The 19,532-nt window shown below is 35.8% G+C and overlaps 1 protein-coding gene across 2 annotated transcripts; it reads left to right on the top strand.

Annotated features, from left to right (window-relative positions):
- The first annotated feature begins 1,030 nt into the window (after nucleotides 1–1,030).
- Nucleotides 1,031–19,090, top strand: LOC306850226 (heat shock 70 kDa protein 4L-like). 2 transcript variants are annotated; one of them, XM_079385736.1, is made up of 19 exons: nucleotides 1,031–1,349; nucleotides 3,279–3,336; nucleotides 3,442–3,582; nucleotides 3,816–3,938; nucleotides 4,030–4,129; nucleotides 5,723–5,856; nucleotides 5,965–6,209; nucleotides 6,442–6,518; nucleotides 6,607–6,758; nucleotides 8,065–8,171; nucleotides 9,470–9,603; nucleotides 10,717–10,913; nucleotides 12,226–12,303; nucleotides 12,429–12,563; nucleotides 13,685–13,810; nucleotides 14,027–14,134; nucleotides 14,984–15,103; nucleotides 16,809–16,970; nucleotides 18,186–19,090. In XM_079385736.1, exons 1-19 carry the CDS (start codon nucleotides 1,243–1,245, stop codon nucleotides 18,360–18,362), a joined length of 2,481 nt encoding a protein of 826 aa, XP_079241862.1. In that variant the 5' UTR covers nucleotides 1,031–1,242; the 3' UTR covers nucleotides 18,363–19,090. The 2 variants fall into 2 exon arrangements, with proteins under 2 accessions (XP_079241862.1, XP_079241861.1); XM_079385735.1 differs by having other exon boundaries at nucleotides 1,038–1,349; nucleotides 16,806–16,970.
- The last annotated feature ends 442 nt before the right edge of the window (nucleotides 19,091–19,532 follow it).

The following is a 19,532-nucleotide window of genomic DNA, read 5'->3' as shown; positions in this document are numbered from 1 at the left end:
TGTATGTATATGAATGTATATATGTATGTATGCATGTATGTATGTATGTATGTATGTATGTATATGTATGCATGTATGTATATATGTATATGTATGTATATATGCATGCATGTATGTATATTTGTATGTATGTATGTATGTATGTACGTATGTATGTATGTTTATATGTATGTATGTATATGTATGTACGTATGTATGTATATATGCATGCATGTATGTATATTTGTATGCATGCATGCATGTATGTATATATGTATGTATGTATATGTATGTATGTATATATTTATGTATGTATATATTTATGTATGTATGTATGTATGTATATATGTATGTATGTATATGTATGTACGTATGTATGTATATATGCATGCGTGTATGTATATTTGTATGTATGTATGCATGCATGTATGTATGTATGTATGTATATGTATGTATGTATATATTTATTTATGTATGTATGTATATATTTATGTATGTATGTATGTATGTATATGTATGTACGTATGTATGTATATATATTATATGTATATATATTTATTTATGTATGTATGTATATATGTATATGTATGTATATATGTATGTATGTATATGTATGTATATGTATGTATGTATGTATATATGTGTGTATGCATGTATGTATGTATATGTATATGTATGTATATACATACATAAAACATAACATTCATTTAACATAAAAATAATCATCTCCTATGAGTTGCAGTCTGATGAATTCGATTAAAAAGATGGCGGTTCTAATTATATCCTTTAATAATTAATATAATTCCTGTTTATTTATTTATTTTCATCTCCACATGCAGTGCTGGAGCCCTGACTCTCTCACAGGTCGATTAACTGCACGGTCATTCCCAGTGACGTAAAAATGCCAGCTTCTTTCGCCAGGTTCTAGATTTTTCGTCCTTATCTGGGACTCTGCGCCAATCAAGCTGCTGGTTCGCGTCCAGTAGCCAATCAGAGCCTCCCGTGGGCGGGGTTTGGCTGATTTCCAGTCTCTTGACAAATGCGCAGGTTTACACCATATTGCCGGTTGACAATATCAGTGGAGGCTGCAAGAATGCAGTAGAAGCGTGCTCTGCTAGGATTAGAGAGGAAGAATTATCTACTTACATAATAGCGAGTAATTCTTGTAGCGCACATACTGTAGAATAGGGGTGTTGTGTTCTCACCCAGCTGCACTGTTAAACTGGACCGGAGGTGTTAAGAATAAAGAAATAAGGACTGAACATGTCTGTGGTGGGCATTGATGTGGGTTTCCAGAACTGTTACATCGCTGTTGCCAGGAGCGGCGGCATTGAAACCATCGCAAATGAATACAGTGACAGATGCACTCCGTAAGTATAGCATTGCCATCCCTGTAAAATGATGCTGTGTGTTGTTACGCAACGTTTGCTGTTGCCTAGCTGGCCATGTTCCCGATCCAGTGCATTTTGCTCCGAAAGATGCAAAGCCCTTCGCGCATCTCCATTTTGCATGTAATTCCGAGCTGCTAACCTTTAAACGGGTTTTATCAGTGTTTGCTACGCCCTGAAACGTGTCTGAGAGTAAAGCTAAAGTAGGCTGTTTTGTGCTTTTATTCATCCAATTAGCTTATTATCAGGAGAAGTCCTTATTTGATAATGTGAACAAGAGACATGCTCGGCGTGATTCACACACCCAGTCGCTTGTGAAATGGGAAATTGTGAAATTTCACATGTGCATGTGGTGCACGGTATAATCCGACACCCTTCACGGGCTGAATGCACGAGACTGTGACCCCGGAGTCGTGCGGGTTGCTCGGTCGACACATCCACACTCGCTCGTTTGGGCGCGGCAGCTCATACAATCAAAATAAAATGCTGTAAAACTAGATATTTTGTTGGAAATGTTTCATATACTCGGTTTTGGAAATCACAATTGAGCTGTTGTAGGGGGTCACTGCGGTGTTTGTTGTTAGCGCATCCTCAGTTTATCCTGCAACACTAGCTACAGATGACACTGAAATATATATGAAATTAATCAGAGATGATGACTAGAATGTTCTTTACGCAAATGTAGCTTTCATTTGATTTTCTTCGAATTTTATTGAAATTATGACATTATATGATGACTAAAAACCATTAGTCTTCACACCATATCTCAATACTTCATGTCAGTTAATAAAACATATTATTAAAAATAGTTTCTAGGCTATATCCCGAGAGAAGAGATAAAGTGTTACTTATTTTTTGTGTTACTAATTTTACAATGTTATTTTCTTTCTTAGCATTTACATTTGGCAGACGCTTTTATCCATGTACAGATTTCCAAAGCTGCATGTCTTCCTTCCGTGAAGCACAAAAGAAGATATTTTGAATGTTGATAACAGAAATAACCATTTTGGTCACCATTGACTTCACTTTTAAAACATTTCTCAAATTATCTTTTATGCTCCACAGAAGAAAGCAAGTCGTACAGTTTTTAAAAGACAAAGGTGATTAAATGTTCACAGAATTGTCTTCTTTTTTTTGTTTTTTTTTTGGGTGAATTATCTTTTAAGGTCTTCTTTGTGTATTTGACCTGTTATGAGTTCAACAAGTCCACATTTGTGAAGGAAATGTTTGGGATTTTTAGAAAATTACCTCAAATTACATAGATCATTTTAAAATCCATCCATCCATCCATCCATCCTTTTCTGTCTGGTAGTGACAATCCAATAGATGGGGCTGAAAAGTAGTTTGAAACATCCTGTAGTCTCACTCTGTGCATTCGATTAAAGTGAATGAATATTTCACACAATATTGTATCAGATGTTGACTATAGAAATCACACATTTTGTGAAAGAATGGAAGAAGTATGAGGTTGTATCTAAACTTGTTAAAATAACCCCAAACGGAGATTGAACATGTTGAACAGCTTAATCCAAATGAATCCAAATGAGTTTGATTTGTTTGTTTTTTTCCAGTTGGTAGCCTGTTTAACTCTACAAATAATCTCCACTGTCATAATTCTAGTGGTTATGAAATGCAGGAGTCACCTTGCTGTCTTTTATGAGAAATTATATTGAGGGCCTCTAGTTGTTATCAGTCTTGATATGCCTTTTCAAGTCTCAAAAGCTTATTTCACACCATAACATGGTATGCGACTCAGAAAGACTTGTGATAAGCACTAGCGAAGTCGCTGTCCAAGGTGCTGATCAACACCCTGCACATCCATGTTCTATAATGCATCAGTTTGGAAATAAAATATGGAGTGTGTCGTCACATTGTATGTTACATTTATGAACATGTCATCTTTTCCAACAGAGCATGCATTTCTCTGGCCTCTAAAAACCGGACCATTGGGAATGCTGCTAAAAGTCAGGTATGAAATGCTGTTCATTTCATGCTTTCTAATTTATTAACCTTTGAAATGTTTTCTAATCATAAAAATAGGTGGGACATTAACCAATAAGCATGCCCTCTACAGATCATAACTAACTTTAAGAACACGGTTCACGGCTTTAAGAAGTTTCATGGTCGAGCGTTCGATGACCAATTTGTTCAAGGGGAAAAATCCAAGTCGCCTTACAGCCTTCACAAACTGGACAATGGCAGCGCTGGAATAAAGGTGATTGTGTTTTGCCATCACTTTGAAAACTGTTTCGCTATTATAGATCACCATGCCAAAATTTAAGTTGTTTTGGACAAAAACATGTAAAAAATGCATAGGCAAAACGTGAATAGTTGTGTGCATATTAATTGATTCTTTCAGGAATCCAATGTACATCGCAAAAAGCAATAGTGTGAAACTTCTAGAATGTTGAACATGCTAGAGATTGTCTTACATTTGCATGGTCACAGGTGCGTTATCTGAATGAGGACAAGGTGTTTACCATCGAGCAGATGACTGCCATGTTGCTCACCAAGCTGAAAGAAACTTCTGAGCACGCCTTGAAGAAGCCTGTGGTGGACTGTGTGATATCCGTGAGCGCTTCTAAATCATTAAACATAGCATATTTCCAGTACTGCTCTTGACATGGCTGTCATCTCTTTGACATCTTTGGCTTTTCTCCAGGTCCCCAGCTTCTTTACGGATGCTGAAAGGAGATCCCTGATGGATGCAACTCAGATTGCTGGGCTGAACTGCTTGAGGCTAATTAATGACACAACAGCAGGTTAGCAAAATTATGCTGCTGATTTTGTATTTTTTATGTTGTCATTATAATAAACAGAAAAAAGTAACGTAAAAAATGGTAGCATCTAAATTAACTGGTTTTATTTAAGTCAAAAATAGTATTTAACATCCATGAGTCAACATAAATACATTGATTTATATCAACAATACCAACAACATAATGTTTATGCATTAAATCAGGTGGAAATATTTTTTTAAAGGGATAGTTCACCCAAAAATGTAAATTTGCTGTTAATCTACATGTAGGTGACTTTTTTCTTTAGTAGAAAGAAGCTTTTTTGTGGTCCTTGGTGATTCTTCGATGCAAGTCAATGGCTACCATCACACAAGAGTAAAAAAAAAAAACAAATCATACAGGAAGCATAAAATTAATACCTGTGGCTTGTGACGATATATTAAGGTTTTATGTAGCAAAATTATCAGTCTGTTCAAGAAACAAAACATTATTTACAATATAATTACTTGAAATCCAAAGCCTCAGATGTCCGGTTTGTGAAAGTCTTAATGACTAAATAAAATGAATACACATTATATATAATATGAAAACATTCTCTCTCTCTCTCTCTCTCGTTTTTTACTTCTAACTTCTCCTTCAGCCATTTCATGGCAACAATTTCAAGCAGGATATTAGCTACTACAAACAATAAGTAATCATAAATAGGCGATTTATTTTTCATAGTAAGTCAGTAGTAACCTGCCAAAGTTAGTAAGGAATAATGAATCAGCTGGTTATTATCATAAAAAAGTAAAAAATAGAAAGTGGCCACAAATTCTTAATCAAAGAATCATGTTGCACCCAAGTGGACCATGTTCCAGCAGAAAACCAAGACGGACACATCCATTGTTAGCAATACCAGTCGATTAAAAATAAATAAAATTGGTATTTTGCACCGATAATGTCTTAGTATCATGTCCACAGATAGAGGTTGGATAGTACTGTGTGCACCACATAAGCCAAACATAAGTGCTAATAAACAATATATTGCTACTATTTCTCTTCTGTTGATGCACTGAGCAGCCATATTGGATTCTGAAATTGGAGTTGTTGTGTTTCCTCCAAGATTCCGAGTCAGAATTCTTGGCTTGGAAGGGTGTTCCATTTAAAAGTCCCTACTGGGAACTCGGAATTTCCAACTTCTGTATACAAATGGAACACTGCATAAGAATCCATTAATTTGTAACCAAGTTTATTAATTCACTCGTTTAGTGAAATTTAACCAAAAGCCACTTAACCACAGCAATTTAACCAAAAAGGTAACAAATTAGAACAAAGTGACCAGTAGTTCTACTTTGTTCCCTTGTTTAGTTAAATCATGGCCCCTTATTTTAATTGTTAAATCATGGCGACGTTGTGCTAATTTGTTCCATTTTTTTTATTTTTTAATAATGACCATGTGAAGTCCTTTATTTGGGTTCCATCAATGTTAATAGTACAATAGATATACAGAATTGTTGTTTAAAACATTAATTGGATATTTTGACTAATGTCTTTTAGAAGTATTCTCACCTCTGTCGATTATTACAGTCCACAAGGCCTTTTCACAAGTTGTATTTTTTGCTATTCTTGTTGCAGTGGCCTTGGCCTACGGCATCTATAAACAGGACTTGCCAAACCCAGAGGAGAAACCCCGTAATGTTGTGTTTGTTGACATTGGGCACTCATCTTATCAAGTCTCCATTGCTTCCTTTAACAAGGGAAAATTGAAGGTCTGTGTTATTCATATCTTTTTATGGGATATGTTTACTTCAAAGAATTATGTTGAATCCTTCATAAAGCTGTTATCAAATGTATTATCAAACCCTTCTTTCTTTCAGGTGTTGGCTACAGCATTTGACCCATATTTGGGCGGACGCAACTTTGATGAAATGCTTGTGGAATATTTCTGCGAAGACTTCAAAAACCGTTTCAAACTCAATGTTAAAGACAACCCAAGAGCTCTTCTAAGGCTCTATCAGGAGTGTGAGAAACTGAAGAAACTCATGAGTGCAAACTCTTCTGATCTCCCTCTCAACATAGAGTGCTTCATGAATGACATTGATGTCCACGGGAAAATGAACAGGTAATTCAATTATTTTTCAAAGTTTTGCCCCAAAATTAGCATAGAGTTTAGACTACTGAAGTACTTTTACCTCACATAACCTCTTTCGTAAATACTAGAATTGTTATTGGCTGTTGTAAGTAGGTGCAAAGTGTTGGGAAATGAAATATATGCACATGAAGCATTTCAGGCTTAATAGAAAATAGTTGGATTGATGGTTTGAGCAGAAACATGTCATTGTGATTGGACACAGGACACAGTTTGAAGAGATGTGTGCTCATCTCTTGATGAGAGTGGAGGCGCCATTGAAATCGGTCATGGAGCAATCAAGTAAGCAGCTGCCTATGCCCCAGTTCACCAATGAATCAGTCATCACAGATGTACAATCCATTGCTAATTTGCATTCGCCCCGGTACAGAGCTTAGCAGAGATGAGATCTATGCCATTGAGGTGGTGGGCGGAGCCACCAGAATCCCGGCCATAAAGGAGAGAATCTCAAAGTTCTTCGGTAAAGACATCAGCACCACACTGAACGCAGACGAGGCTGTAGCACGCGGATGTGCGTTACAGGTAAAACAGACTCTTACAGGTGACATATCGTAAATATCTGACTTTTTCAGTGTTTAAGTGGTATAATCGGGTCCCTGGTGCATCCACCAACCCAGAAAACGTGAAAAAGAACAACCCAGTAATTTGTTTTTGGTAAGCCTTTCTCTGCAAAGTCGCTCAGATTTCGCTCCCCCCGTGATGTAGAAAGGGGATCTTATTATAATATTACCGCCCCAAATCTGCAAGTTTCCACCCACGGCACCAACATTGTGTTTTCGCAAGCAACAACGGTGTACAAGTTTTAACGCCACGGCGAATGTTCGAGCAAAGCATGCTGCACAGCTGAATTGTTGCATGCATGTTGCATGTTGGCTGCACAGAGCCTCAGAGGAGACAAGAGAGATTTATTTACTGTATATTACGCTGCTGCCATACAGATCTAATACAAACATGCAATTTCTTTCCCAGGTGTCTACCTTCACAGACATAACCGACAGTTTTTGTTACTTTGTTAGATATGAAAAGACATGAAAGATAAGTTTAGAGAATTTAAGAAGTTAGTTTAGTACTCGCATTGCATGTGACAGCCGCTTTCTATGCGCGGGCTTCAGATTTGTCCATATATCAGAAGTTTAAACTAATTTGGCTTTAAAAAGCATGATTTCAGCATGATAGACCTGATATTTAAAACCAAACAGATGTTTTTTAGAAGAGTATCTGAGGAACTAGCTGTAAAGGCGCAGCGCTATTTTGGTAAAAGGGGCGGGGAGCAGCAGCTCATTTGCATTTAAAGAGACATGCATGAAAACAGTGTTCTGCTTCCACTCAAAATAGACATTTTCAAAATAATATAATAAATGATCTGTGGGGTATTTTGAGCTGAAACACTTCCGACACTTTCTGGGGACACCTGAGACTTATGTTACATATTATTATAAGGGGCATAATAGGTCTCCTTTAAAGACATAAAATTCATAAAGCCCTATTAAAAAATACCACAATCTGAACAAATCCATCAATAGCACTTAAAATGGCCTTGATAACAGGCATTATAGATGTCAGCACAGAAACGGCAGAGGTGTCAGAGTGTGATACAGAACAGTTGAACAATACTTGTGCCAGTTCCCTGGGGAGTCTGTGCATTCTGTGGGAGAGGTGTAGAAACAAGATGAAATCTGGGTGATGCATGCATGGATTACCATGCAACGCTGTCTCTAATTCCTTACACTAATATCCTATTTAGACAGCTTATGTAACTGCATTTGCTTGTATATCATAAATGTTTATTTTTTTGTGTGTATGTGTGTGTGTGTGTGTATGTGGTAAGTGTGCAATCCTGTCTCCAGCCTTCAAAGTCCGAGAGTTCTCCATTACAGACGCGGTTCCCTTCCCGATTACTCTTCGCTGGAAGTCTCCGACAGATGAAAGTGTCGGGTAAGAGCCTCATACTGTTTGAATCCAGTGCAGGTATCTGAATTAAGCATATTGTGTCCCAATAATTCTCTTTACAAAGTGATTATTTGTTGTGCTCACTAAGCAAAGCATAACTTAAAGTTCAGGATTTGAACAAATCACCAACCTCAAGAATCAGCGAATAACTCGTTTCAATGAATGATGCATCCAATCATGCGGCTTATTGCGGAGAGGTGTGATATTACATTTCTTGGCAATCACAATTGATTTGCACCTGGTGGGCCATAAAAAGACTTACATGGCAGAAGGGACCCAAGCTGTCTAGGCATGAGAAAATAATACAGACCAACAGGCAAGCACCTAGCAACCAACCATATCATCCTAGCAAATGCATAGTAATGCACTGAAAACCACTGGAATGCAGCCACATTCAGTTCCAATGAAACAATTCAGCATTGTGGCAGCATTACTAACATTTTAGCCAGGAAATGAAAAATATCTAGTGTATTTATTTGCATAGCTGGGGTAATTTATATATCTTATATTATCTTTATATAAATCTTAACAATAAATGTATCCATCTAGTAACCTTTTTTTAATAGCATGTAAATGTGTGGGATGTATTTTTGACATAAACTGTCAACTCTACAAATATGCTAGATTATAAAGCTATTTTTTTCAGTGATATGTATTATGTATATTGAAAAAATAGTAACCTAAAAATTTAAGTAAAAAGAAAATGTTTTGCTTCACTGAATTAATACATTAATTTATTAACCTGGGTTAAATCAGGCAGAAATAACTCTTTTGATAATTGCAGGTTGCCACTTTGTGCAGTGTAGTATAATAATATTGTAATTCTTAATATTTGAAACACAATACATTAAATATTAAATTACATATTCATTTAAGTATTAATAATTTAATAAGAAAAGATCATTAAAATAAATGTAATAATAAATAAAAAGAAACAAATAAATATTTTTTTGAATATTTTTCAAGAATTTGAATTCCTTTAAAAGTTTTTTTTTTAGTAATTTTTACTAACAATTAAAATTGAAATTTTGTACAAATGAAACAAATAAGGATATTATTGGTACATCATTTTTATTTGCTAATTGCTGCAACTGTTGCACACGTGAGTGACAGGTTGCTTGGGGGAGATATTGAAACTTGTCTGATTAAAGATTACGAGGGCACATGAATTATAAAAACAAAAAAAGGGAAATCATTGATCATAAATACTGCACAAAAGAAATATGAACTGTTATTTTTGATTTCATTGTGACTCTAAGAATGAAAATCTTTCTCGTCTTCAGGGAATGTGAGGTGTACAGTAAGAACCATGCAGCACCTTTCTCCAAAGTCATCACCTTCCACAAGAAGGAACCTTTTGACCTGGAAGCATTCTATAGTTCTCCACATGAGCTGCCCTATCCGGATAGCAGAATAGGTATGTATTATTGTGTGGCATTCTTAAACCAGACTTTATTTAAACTTCTATAGGAATCAGTATGGAATAATTCACTTTGAGTTTTAGTCAGCTCTAGCCTAATTTATGACCAAAATGAGAACTAATCACTCTGGTGTGAAGCCCAGGGGACCCTTAAATAGTCATTCATGGCCTCATTTGATTAAGAATGCCCTCAGCATTGAGATCCATTGTGTCCGAGCACCTGTTATATCTTTAACACACTAACTGAAGTGTGTTAGGGTCAGGCCTAATCTTAGGGGAGTGTCACAGAGGTGTCAAAATACACCTACCAGCCAGGTAATTAGGACTGAGACATTATGTCCCCTAAGCTCTAATTCCCTTCACATCACACACCCTCTTCATATTGAGTGTAATGTATGTCAGTGTGTGAGGGCCTAATACACTCCTCATATGGCAGAGTCATAAATTAACTTTTCCTTTATGGGGCAATATTTTCCCCAAACCTATTTCACCTAGTGAAGGTGTTTGTTTGTTTAGGAAATACCTGTAAAATAAGTGTTTTATTTCTATAAAACATTTAATAAAAATTTCTGTAAAGCTTTTTTCGCTTTATTTAAATTAGGATACTTTAATTTGACCTTTTTTGTTTAGCAGCTGTTGCTGCCAGTCATTTGACCATTTTTTATGACTTATTATTATTATTATCGGCATTATTTTTGTAATTCCATATACATTTCTATGTACTTTAAGAGAAATACGCTATAAATAATACAGTATTTTTCTGTATAAAAATGAGAATTACTGTAATGTGTCAATAATGATATAATACTTCAAATAACAGCCAAATTGTTAATTTTACAGATATTGTTAGTAATTTTACAGAGTTTTGCATATTATTTAAAGTGAAGGACGAGTTATTTTCTGTATAAGTAGTATTTGTTTCAACACTTTTCATTCATTTTCATATTTCACTTTAATCACAACTGTCGTAGTAGATTTAGTTTAATTGTGCAGGGACAATTTTTCCCCTCGTTGAATTTGGGGGGTATTTTTGTTCATTTTGGAGGCAATTTTGCATCTGGATCGATTTAAAGTGCTAAAAGCTAAAAGTAGTTTTTTTTATGCGGTCAGGCCGCTTTACCATACAGAATGTTATGCCGCAGCCTGATGGGGACAGTTCAAAGGTCAAGGTGAAAGTGCGTGTGAACATGCACGGCATCTTCAGCGTGTCCAGTGCCTCTCTGATAGAGAAGCAGAAAGGAGAGGCAGAGGATGTGCAGATGGACACAGAACCGACTGTACAGAATGAGGGCAGGCCTGAGGAACAGGTAGGAGACACTGATTGGCAAAATGTATTCATTCTTTGGGTAAATAAGTTTAATTTCAAATGAATCTAATTCTAGTTTTGTGGAATTTTGCCATTCCGTTGATGATGAGACTGTCGAGAGAAACATTTGAATGATTAGTTCAACCAAAAATGCTAATTTTGTCATCATTTGCTCATCTTCTTGTTGCTGAATGACTTTCTTTGTTCCTTGAACATGAGTAGATACACAGGCACAGCATTAGGGTTCTAATCAGAAGAGTGTTTTTGCTCTTTGTCACTAATTTAAGCTCACTGCATTTGGCACTGGAAATGACACGTCTGTCCTAGAGGAGGAGGACTGTCATTCTTGCGTTAGGGGTTACTTTATTTAGCTTACCAGGGTTCTGACATGCCATCAACAGCTGTAATTTGGCACAGCAGTTTTTAAACTAGGCCAAAATCTAAAATATCTTAATATGCTGGAAGGTAAGTTACTGGTCAGGTGCACAATTATAACATCAGTCAGTCAATCAGTACTGTGCACTGTATTAAAGTAATACAAGATGTAACACATGTAGGCATAATTTATATTTGTCTAAAAAGTAGTTTCAAGCATTTAGAAAAAAATTTATTCAGCATGTATTCAGCATGTATTCAGAAAAAAATTGAATACACTACCATTTAAAATATTGGTTGGTTTTGATTTTTTATGTTTGAAAGCACCTTAGGCTCATCGAGGTTGCATTTATTTGATCAAAAAGACCGTAAAAACAGTAATATTGAGGAATATTATTACAATTTAAAATAAATGTATAGATAATTTTGATAAAACTGTATAAATATAATTTATTCCTGTGACAGCAAAGCTGAATTATTATTAAGATAATGTTATTGTTATTGGAAATAATTCTTGTTTTATAAATATTATTATCAATGTGATTATCAATATTTAGGGAAAACTAATGTATATTTTTCAGAACACTAGTAATTGAATCAGTATGTAGTATTCAAGTATGCAATACAATACAGATTACTGCACAAGGCTAATAATACATAATACATGAAGCCAAATGAAAGATGTTTTGAAGCAGGATACCTCAGCTCCGTTACATTCTTTGTCATTCATTTTAAGGCTTTATTTGTTTGTTTTGTGAATGCGACAGCAGGATGTCCGTATTGCAGTGAGTTCTATGGCTCTCAGCCTTAGCTGTTCAATGGTCCTCGTTTATGAGGAATATTCAAAACAAGCAAATATATTCAGCACTGTGAGCTTTTAAAAATGAATTTTGAATGCAGTTTTGAATCACTCATGCTGTTTGCACTTTTGTTAACAGAATAAAATGCAGGTGGATCAGGAAGGCCAAGGAGAACAGCCCACTGAAGAGGAAAAGATGAATAACTCTGGTAGTAAGGTACAATTTACCTCAACAATATATGAAAATAAATTCTCACATGCTGTTTATTGCTATCCATCCATCCATCTGAATTTCTTGATAATTGTGTATATTATCTTTTCAATTTTCTTATTTTCTTAAAGGATGGTGATAAACAAGATCAAGGTGCAAGCAGTAGCAAAGCCAAGTCAAAAGTGAAGAGTGTTGATCTGCCTATTTTGTCCAACACCACCCGCCAGCTGGATCAAGATGTGCTCAACAACTTTGTTGATTATGAAGTAAGTCATAATTCACTTTCAGTCTGCCTCAGTTCCCTGGAGAGCATGTTGCGATTAATTTAACTCAGCTCAGCTCAGTTGAAAGCAGCCCTCTTTTTCCACCCAGTGCATTTTTGATTCTCATCTCAAATCGGAGCCACATTTTCTTCACTTTAGGCTGAATTCATTTTGTTTTGTATGTACTCTCTATATCTGTCTCTTGGTAGCTACTGTTTATAACACTTGCCAGCTGAACCAACTGTATCTTGTACTGTGCATGTTGCTAAACTCATATGAGGGATTTAGCTTTTGCCCTAAATATCCATGACAGAGCTCAATTCAGACCTCAGGGAAAAGATATTACTAGAGTCATGTCATTAGAGTCATGTCCTACACTTACTAGTTCACTCTTTAGCTTTAAAAAAACAAATGCTGTGTAATCTCACACGTAAAAACTCTTTTATCAAGCCTGAATTTTGGCATTACAGCTTTATGCTATTGCATTTTTGTTAGTCAACAAAATTGACATGAATTGACAAAATACTGTACGTTCTTGGTCTTTTTGTGCACAGTTCATCTGTGCTTGTGATTCCAAAGCAGGAAATGTTTGTCTTTGTCATTTTTATTAAAAAACTAAATGTGTCTAATGTCACGTAATCCAAAACTGACATATGTTGATAAGGTTTTATAACATATTGCATATACACATTTATAATTATGAAATTGCAATTTAGAACATTTCAAATATATTGACTTTAAATGTAAAATTGAATAACAGTACAGTTAAATTATAATTCAAGTACTATTATGACAAAGTCCTCTTTCTAAAAATGTTCTCAAGGTATGTTTGGTGTCTCATTTATAATCTGAATAAGTTTGTACTTTATTTTAACTGTCCTTGTTACAGTATAATTTCATATGTAAATACTGAGTGATATTAGTTAAAAAATGCACTTACTATAGAGTTAGGGGTTGCACTGTATTTTACAGTACATGTACTTGCATTTAATAAAAAGTACTGGTAATATAAGGTATAAGGACCCTGGATAATTATAGGGTTTGAGAATTTTTGTGACTTAATAGGGTGAAAAGTTACATTGACCCAGTTTGTAAATATATATTCACTGCATTCTCTCTTACAGAAAAAAATGATCATACAGGACAAGCTGGAGAAGGAGAGAAACGATGCTAAAAATGCTGTGGAGGAGTATGTTTATGACCTGCGAGACAAACTGTGTGGCATCTATGAGAAATATGTCACTGAAGATGTGAGCACATAATCTCTTTGTTATCTGGAGCTGTTGTTCTCAGTCAAGACACTAGGGAGTTTATGCTTTGTTTTCTGTATAATCTACCCCAATTCTGCAGTTCACAAAATCTCAAATCATTTTATACTCGGAACAGAACATTTTAAATACTCAGCTACCAAAATGGAGCTCAGGTAAGACTTACTATGTATGTGTGTTGATGCTCTTCCTTTGCAGGAAAGTAACCGACTCACCATAATGCTTGAGGACACAGAGAACTGGCTGTATGAAGAAGGAGAAGACCAGGAGAAAGAAATCTATCAGGACAAACTGTCTGAACTCAAAGTAGGTGCTTTAGTGTTCGGGTCATGCATGTTTAATACAGTTGTGACATTTTGCACTATTTATACATTGTTATATTATTATTTTATTTTTCTCTCTGCATGATTTGTCTCATTTATTAATTCTGTGATTCAGTTTTCATTTCTGGAGCTTAAAAAACTACATTTTTAATTGCAAGTGAATGTGCACTTGTATCTTGAAAGTATATCAGAATGTTTTCATGTAAGGGTACATAAAGAGAGTACACTTTCATGGGTGTTTCTTATACTACAATATATTTTATTTAATTGCAGTTAACATCCAGTTAAGTGTATTTTTACTTAAGTATATACCCTTAAAGGGATAGTTCACCCAAAAATGAAAATTCTGTCATAATTACTCACCCTCACGTCGGTCCAAATCCATAAAACCTTTATTCATCTAAGGAACATAAATGAAGATATTTTTGATGAAATCCGAGAGATTTCTGAACCTGCATAGACAGCAAGGGTCCTACCAAGGCCCAGAAAGGTAGTAAAAATAGTCCATGTGACATCAGTGGTTGCCCTTCATTTTCTGAATCTAGGAGAATACTTTTTGTGTGAGAAGAAAACAAAAATAATGACATTATTCAACAATGTCTTCTCTTCCGACTTTTTTTCTTGTAATTGTGTCTTTGAACGATTACGTAATTGTGTCATCTGTAATTGTAATTACGATTAGAAATTTGATTAATTGTGCAGCCCTAGTCTGTAACAAGTTAACTTTTTTAAAACTATGCTGAAGTGTGCTTCTTTGGGTCAGTTCGTCAAATGAAAAACTCTTTTGCATGAAAAATGTGTTACAGCAGGATGTTGTCTTTGTCTTTTGTAGAAGTTTGGTGAGCCCATTGAAGAACGGTACAGAGAGCATGAGGGTCGACCCAGAGCGTTCGATGAGCTAGGCAAGAAAATTCAGCTTTTTATGAAGGCGGTGGACATGTATAAACAGAAGGTAAGCCTTAATGCTTAATGTAATGCTTCTTACCTGTTGTGTTTGTATAAGCCATGGAGTGATGTAAATCCTCCTTTTTAATGAATTAATGAATGAATGAATGATGCATTTATATAGCGCTTTTATTATGTATTGCCATACACCCAAAGCGCTTTACAATCATGTGGGGGGGGTCTCTCCTCAACCACCACCAGTGTGCAGCATCCACTTGGATGATGCGACGGCAGCCACAGCACAACGGCGCCAGTGCGCTCACCACACACCAGCTACAGGTGGAGAGGAGAGAGTGATAGAGCCAATCAAGTGGATGGGGATTACTAGGAGGCCATGATTGATAAGGGCCAGTAGAGGGAATTTATCAGGACACCCCTACTCTATACGAGAAGTGCCATGGGATTTTTAGTGACCACAGAGAGTCAGGACCTCGGTTTAACGTCTCATCCGAAAGACAGTGCTTTTTACAGTATAGTGTCCCCGTCACTATACCGGGGTGTTAGGACCCACACAGACCACAGGGTGAGCACCCTCTGCTGGCCTCACTAATAGACATTAATTGGTTTTATTTGGGATTACTCCTTTGCAACGATCTACTGGCCTAATTACTTTGATAACTTACACTTTTCTCATCATCTACAAGTTATTTAATGTACCTTTTTATGTCTCCCACTATTTTCTGGGTAAAGTTTTCACTATTTCCGAGTGTTTGCCTTTGCATCAGTTTCTTTGGTCATTTATGTTGTTATTACAAGGTGATACCTTTGTCAGATTAATAGTGTTTGTAACAGCAATATTTAGCATTGTTCAGATTGGCTTATTTATTCTTAAGAACATTTTACATTAATTGATCATATTCATCTTAAAGCTGTAGTCTACGATGCTGAAAATCAGTCGAGAAAGCCAGAATTTTTAAAAAACTCATCCCGCCCCTCCACACGCACACCCCTCCCCTCTGTGCTACCTGATCCCTCCCACCGGGAAACGACCTGAACAACGTCACTATTTATGTAATACACCACACCATAAAAGTATAAATAAATGCTTACCTGCTCAACAAAAAGTCAGCCATGTCAGCGTCGGTTTTAAGTCCAAGGTTTCTCTGAAGCTTCCTCCAACGGGCAATGGTGGACCCTATATTGATTCGGCTTTGAGTCCGGCGTTCTTCACATTTTATTTTAATCTCTGCTCTTTCCTCAATTGACTTTCTCTTTCTTCCAACCTTGACTGTTGGGGCGAGCAGGGGCCGCTTGCTGCTGTCCGTTTGTTGGTTTTTCTCCATTGCTGAGTTGATGCTGCCTACTTTTGCGCGAAATTTCATGTCGCAGGAGGGGGCGGGGTGGGGTGCGGTGGGTGGAGACGCGAGTGGAGCAGGGGATTGGATGAGAGCAGTTAACCAATGTAAGCTGTCCGGCCGGACAGCTTACATTGGTCAATTTCTCTGCGGGTGTACACCCAATAGAGTGAATGGATTTTTTTCATTCTTTTTTTCTCTTCATATTATTAGGATTGTACTGTAGAACCATAACCAGCATCTAAACGAGGTTATTAATAATGAACAATCTTTGAAATCGTAGACCATAGCTTTAATGATCGTCATCAATATTGATGCACTTAAAGATAATATTATATTTAGCACTGAAAATGATTTTACTGGAATGAATGGGAGCTGCATTAAATGCTGTGGTCATGTCTGCCGTTTGACCAGCAGGACGAGCGCTACCAGCACTTGAGCGCTGAGGAGATGGGTGTTGTTGAGAAGAGTGTGAGTGAAGCTTCAGGCTGGATGAATGCAAAGATGAACGCCCAAAGCAAACTCGCAGTCGCTCAAGACCCAGCAGTCAGAGTAGCAGAGATCATTCAGAAGATTCAGGTTTGTGCACTTTTACAGGAAAAATACAGTCAAGCTGCATGTCACAATTACATTTTGCCCCGTCATTAGAATGATCACACCAGTTTCTGTAATAAATAATGAAGAAGCAGGCATCTCAAAAAATCATGTCCAACTGACATTTAAAAAAGGACATTATATTTTTCACAAAGCCTGAAAAGTGAAGAATGAAGCCTGAAAAAAGGCCAAAAATATATTATTTTCATGACAGGTAATACAGTAATTCTTGACTGTAAGGATTGATGATAATGATTTTTTGCCTTTATTCTGACTCAGGGGAAAAACTGTAATATATTTTACTTTAAAATGGCATAAATTACATAAGTTAAAGCAAATACTACTGTGATGCATAAATAAATAATTTAAATGAATTTAAATATTTACAGTATATATTTTGCATTTAAGTCATGAGATATTTCACATTACGGTAATGAAAATCTGTGGGGAAAATTGATTATTTTTTACTTTAAATAAAGAGCAGCAACACAACACCATACCATCATGATGAATAATTCGAAAATTGATTTATATTTATAGTATCCTCACGATATACAGTATAGGCATCAACATAGTAATATAGAACTTTTATTTTGTCAGACATTGTCTAATTTCATGTTTTACTTTATTCAAATCACTGATTGGACAGGTAAATAAAATTAAATATTTATTGTACTTATTTTACAAATAAAAGGCAGCAAAACAAATACAACCTTGATGTTTAAATTCTGAAAATGAAACTAAATTAAGTTTTCAAATCAAATTTTAGAGTATTTCTTTTTTTAAATATTAGTATATAAGAAACTTTTATTTTGACAGAAGCGGTGTTCTGTAATTACATTAAATATTTATTGTATATATTTTGCCTTAAAGTAATGGGAATTAGATTTTTTACATTATGGCAATGACAATTTGCGGGGAAAAATTATTTTGAAAATAATTTGACTGAAAAAATGTGGTTAAAATTTTGATTCTCGTAGTTCAAAAATAAACAATAAGCTTCTATTTTTAATGAAGCAAAGCACAGTTTATTCATTTTTACTATGCGATCTCAACGTGACAGTCACTGACAGGCTGTGTCCGGTTCTTTCATAAAGAGTCCTCATATTGTGGTACTGGCTGACAACACTCCCTACTGTATCATTTAATAAAAAGCAATTTATATAAACATTAATCCATCTGTTTTGTGTTGAAATGCAGGAATTAGATGATGTTTGCAATCCTGTCCTCAACCGACCCAAACCCAAAACCGAAGAGCCCGTAGAAGAGGGAGACCAAAACAACGGGGCACACAACGGCCCCGCAGCACAGCAAGGTGCCGACAGCAAAGGCAATCAGCAGACGAAGCCTCCATCTGGAGAGATGGAGGTGGACTGAGCTCTTCCGCACTCAACCATCTGATTCTGCTGCCATTCTCACTTAAGCCACTATTAAACCTTTTCGACTCACACCGAACCAATAGCTGGAACCATTCTCTTTGTGTCCACCACTCAGTTGGCTGTATTTGTGCATCTGTTTGTTGAAGTCTGCTCCTCTGTTGGTTTTCTCTTGTACCTATTAAGGGACTGGATCAGGCTGTCCTTCGAATGTTACAGCTGTATTGGAAATTGGACGTCCACTATAGGATCATATAGAATAGATGTAGTTCAATAGCTGAAACGATGCTGCCGCTCTTAACAAAAAGCTATCCCTAGAACAAAGTGATGCATTCTGGGAGACTCAAAGGTATTCTTGAGGTGAATCATATCACTTGGTAACTTATGGGAACATGAATCAAAATACTGTTTGATCAATCGATAAGATTGAGGGAAAACAAGCAAATATGTATGCAATACATATATGGTTTATATTTGTATTTAATATATACATTTCCAAAGGATGTGTTGTCTAGAGCCTGTAAATATTATTTTAGTAATTTGAATTTCTGGGTGCTTAGATATAGGTACACTCCTGTTGTTGACATTGCAATGCTTTCAGCTCCGTAGTGTCATATGAAAGTAGAACGTACTGAGCCGGTCATTACCTTTTTTCCCAGTTTTCATGCATTCCCATATCAAGTCTTGAGGTTTGATGATCACAAATAATAAAACATGCCTTTATGACTGAATGTGTTTGTTGCCATCTAAATGATTGCGCCAGTGCCAGAAATTTGACATGTAATTCTTTAGTCACAAAATCTAAACAAGAACAGGAGGGTTTGTAGAAGTGTTAGAAGCACTTATAGGACTTTCATTTATTTATTTTGTAAATACAAGCACAGGTAAATTGGTGTAATTTTTCATAAAAATACATTACATTAATTTAAGTAATCAATAAGTCACAAGACATCTTTAAATTGATGAGCCACAATAATTTAACACAAGGTTTCCCAAACTGGGATTACTGCAGTGGAACTGGAGGGGGTTCTGAGTTCAAGCTAATATTAATTCATAAAAATATCAAATATATGCTTACACAAATACATAATTTTACATAATCAAAATAAAGCACTTACTGAAAAGGCTTAAATATTTTGTTTAACTGCGAGTCACGTGACCTTTTAACTGA

This window comes from Barbus barbus (assembly GCF_936440315.1).
Source record: "Barbus barbus genome assembly, chromosome: 30".
In the NCBI taxonomy this organism is placed as follows: Eukaryota; Metazoa; Chordata; class Actinopteri; order Cypriniformes; family Cyprinidae; genus Barbus; species Barbus barbus.
This window is presented reverse-complemented; position numbering and strand designations above follow the sequence as displayed.

What these genes read in the sequence shown, in the direction of transcription:
- LOC306850226 (XM_079385735.1), top strand. Translation starts at nt 1,243, where the DNA reads ATGTCTGTGGTGGGCATTGATGTGGGTTTCCAGAACTGTTACATCGCT. An exon ending in AATTAATGACACAACAGCAG is followed by an intron (nt 4,130 to 5,722) that starts GTTAGCAAAATT and finishes TTCTTGTTGCAG; the next exon opens with TGGCCTTGGCCTACGGCATC. An exon ending in AGATCATTCAGAAGATTCAG is followed by an intron (nt 16,971 to 18,185) that starts GTTTGTGCACTT and finishes GTTGAAATGCAG; the next exon opens with GAATTAGATGATGTTTGCAA.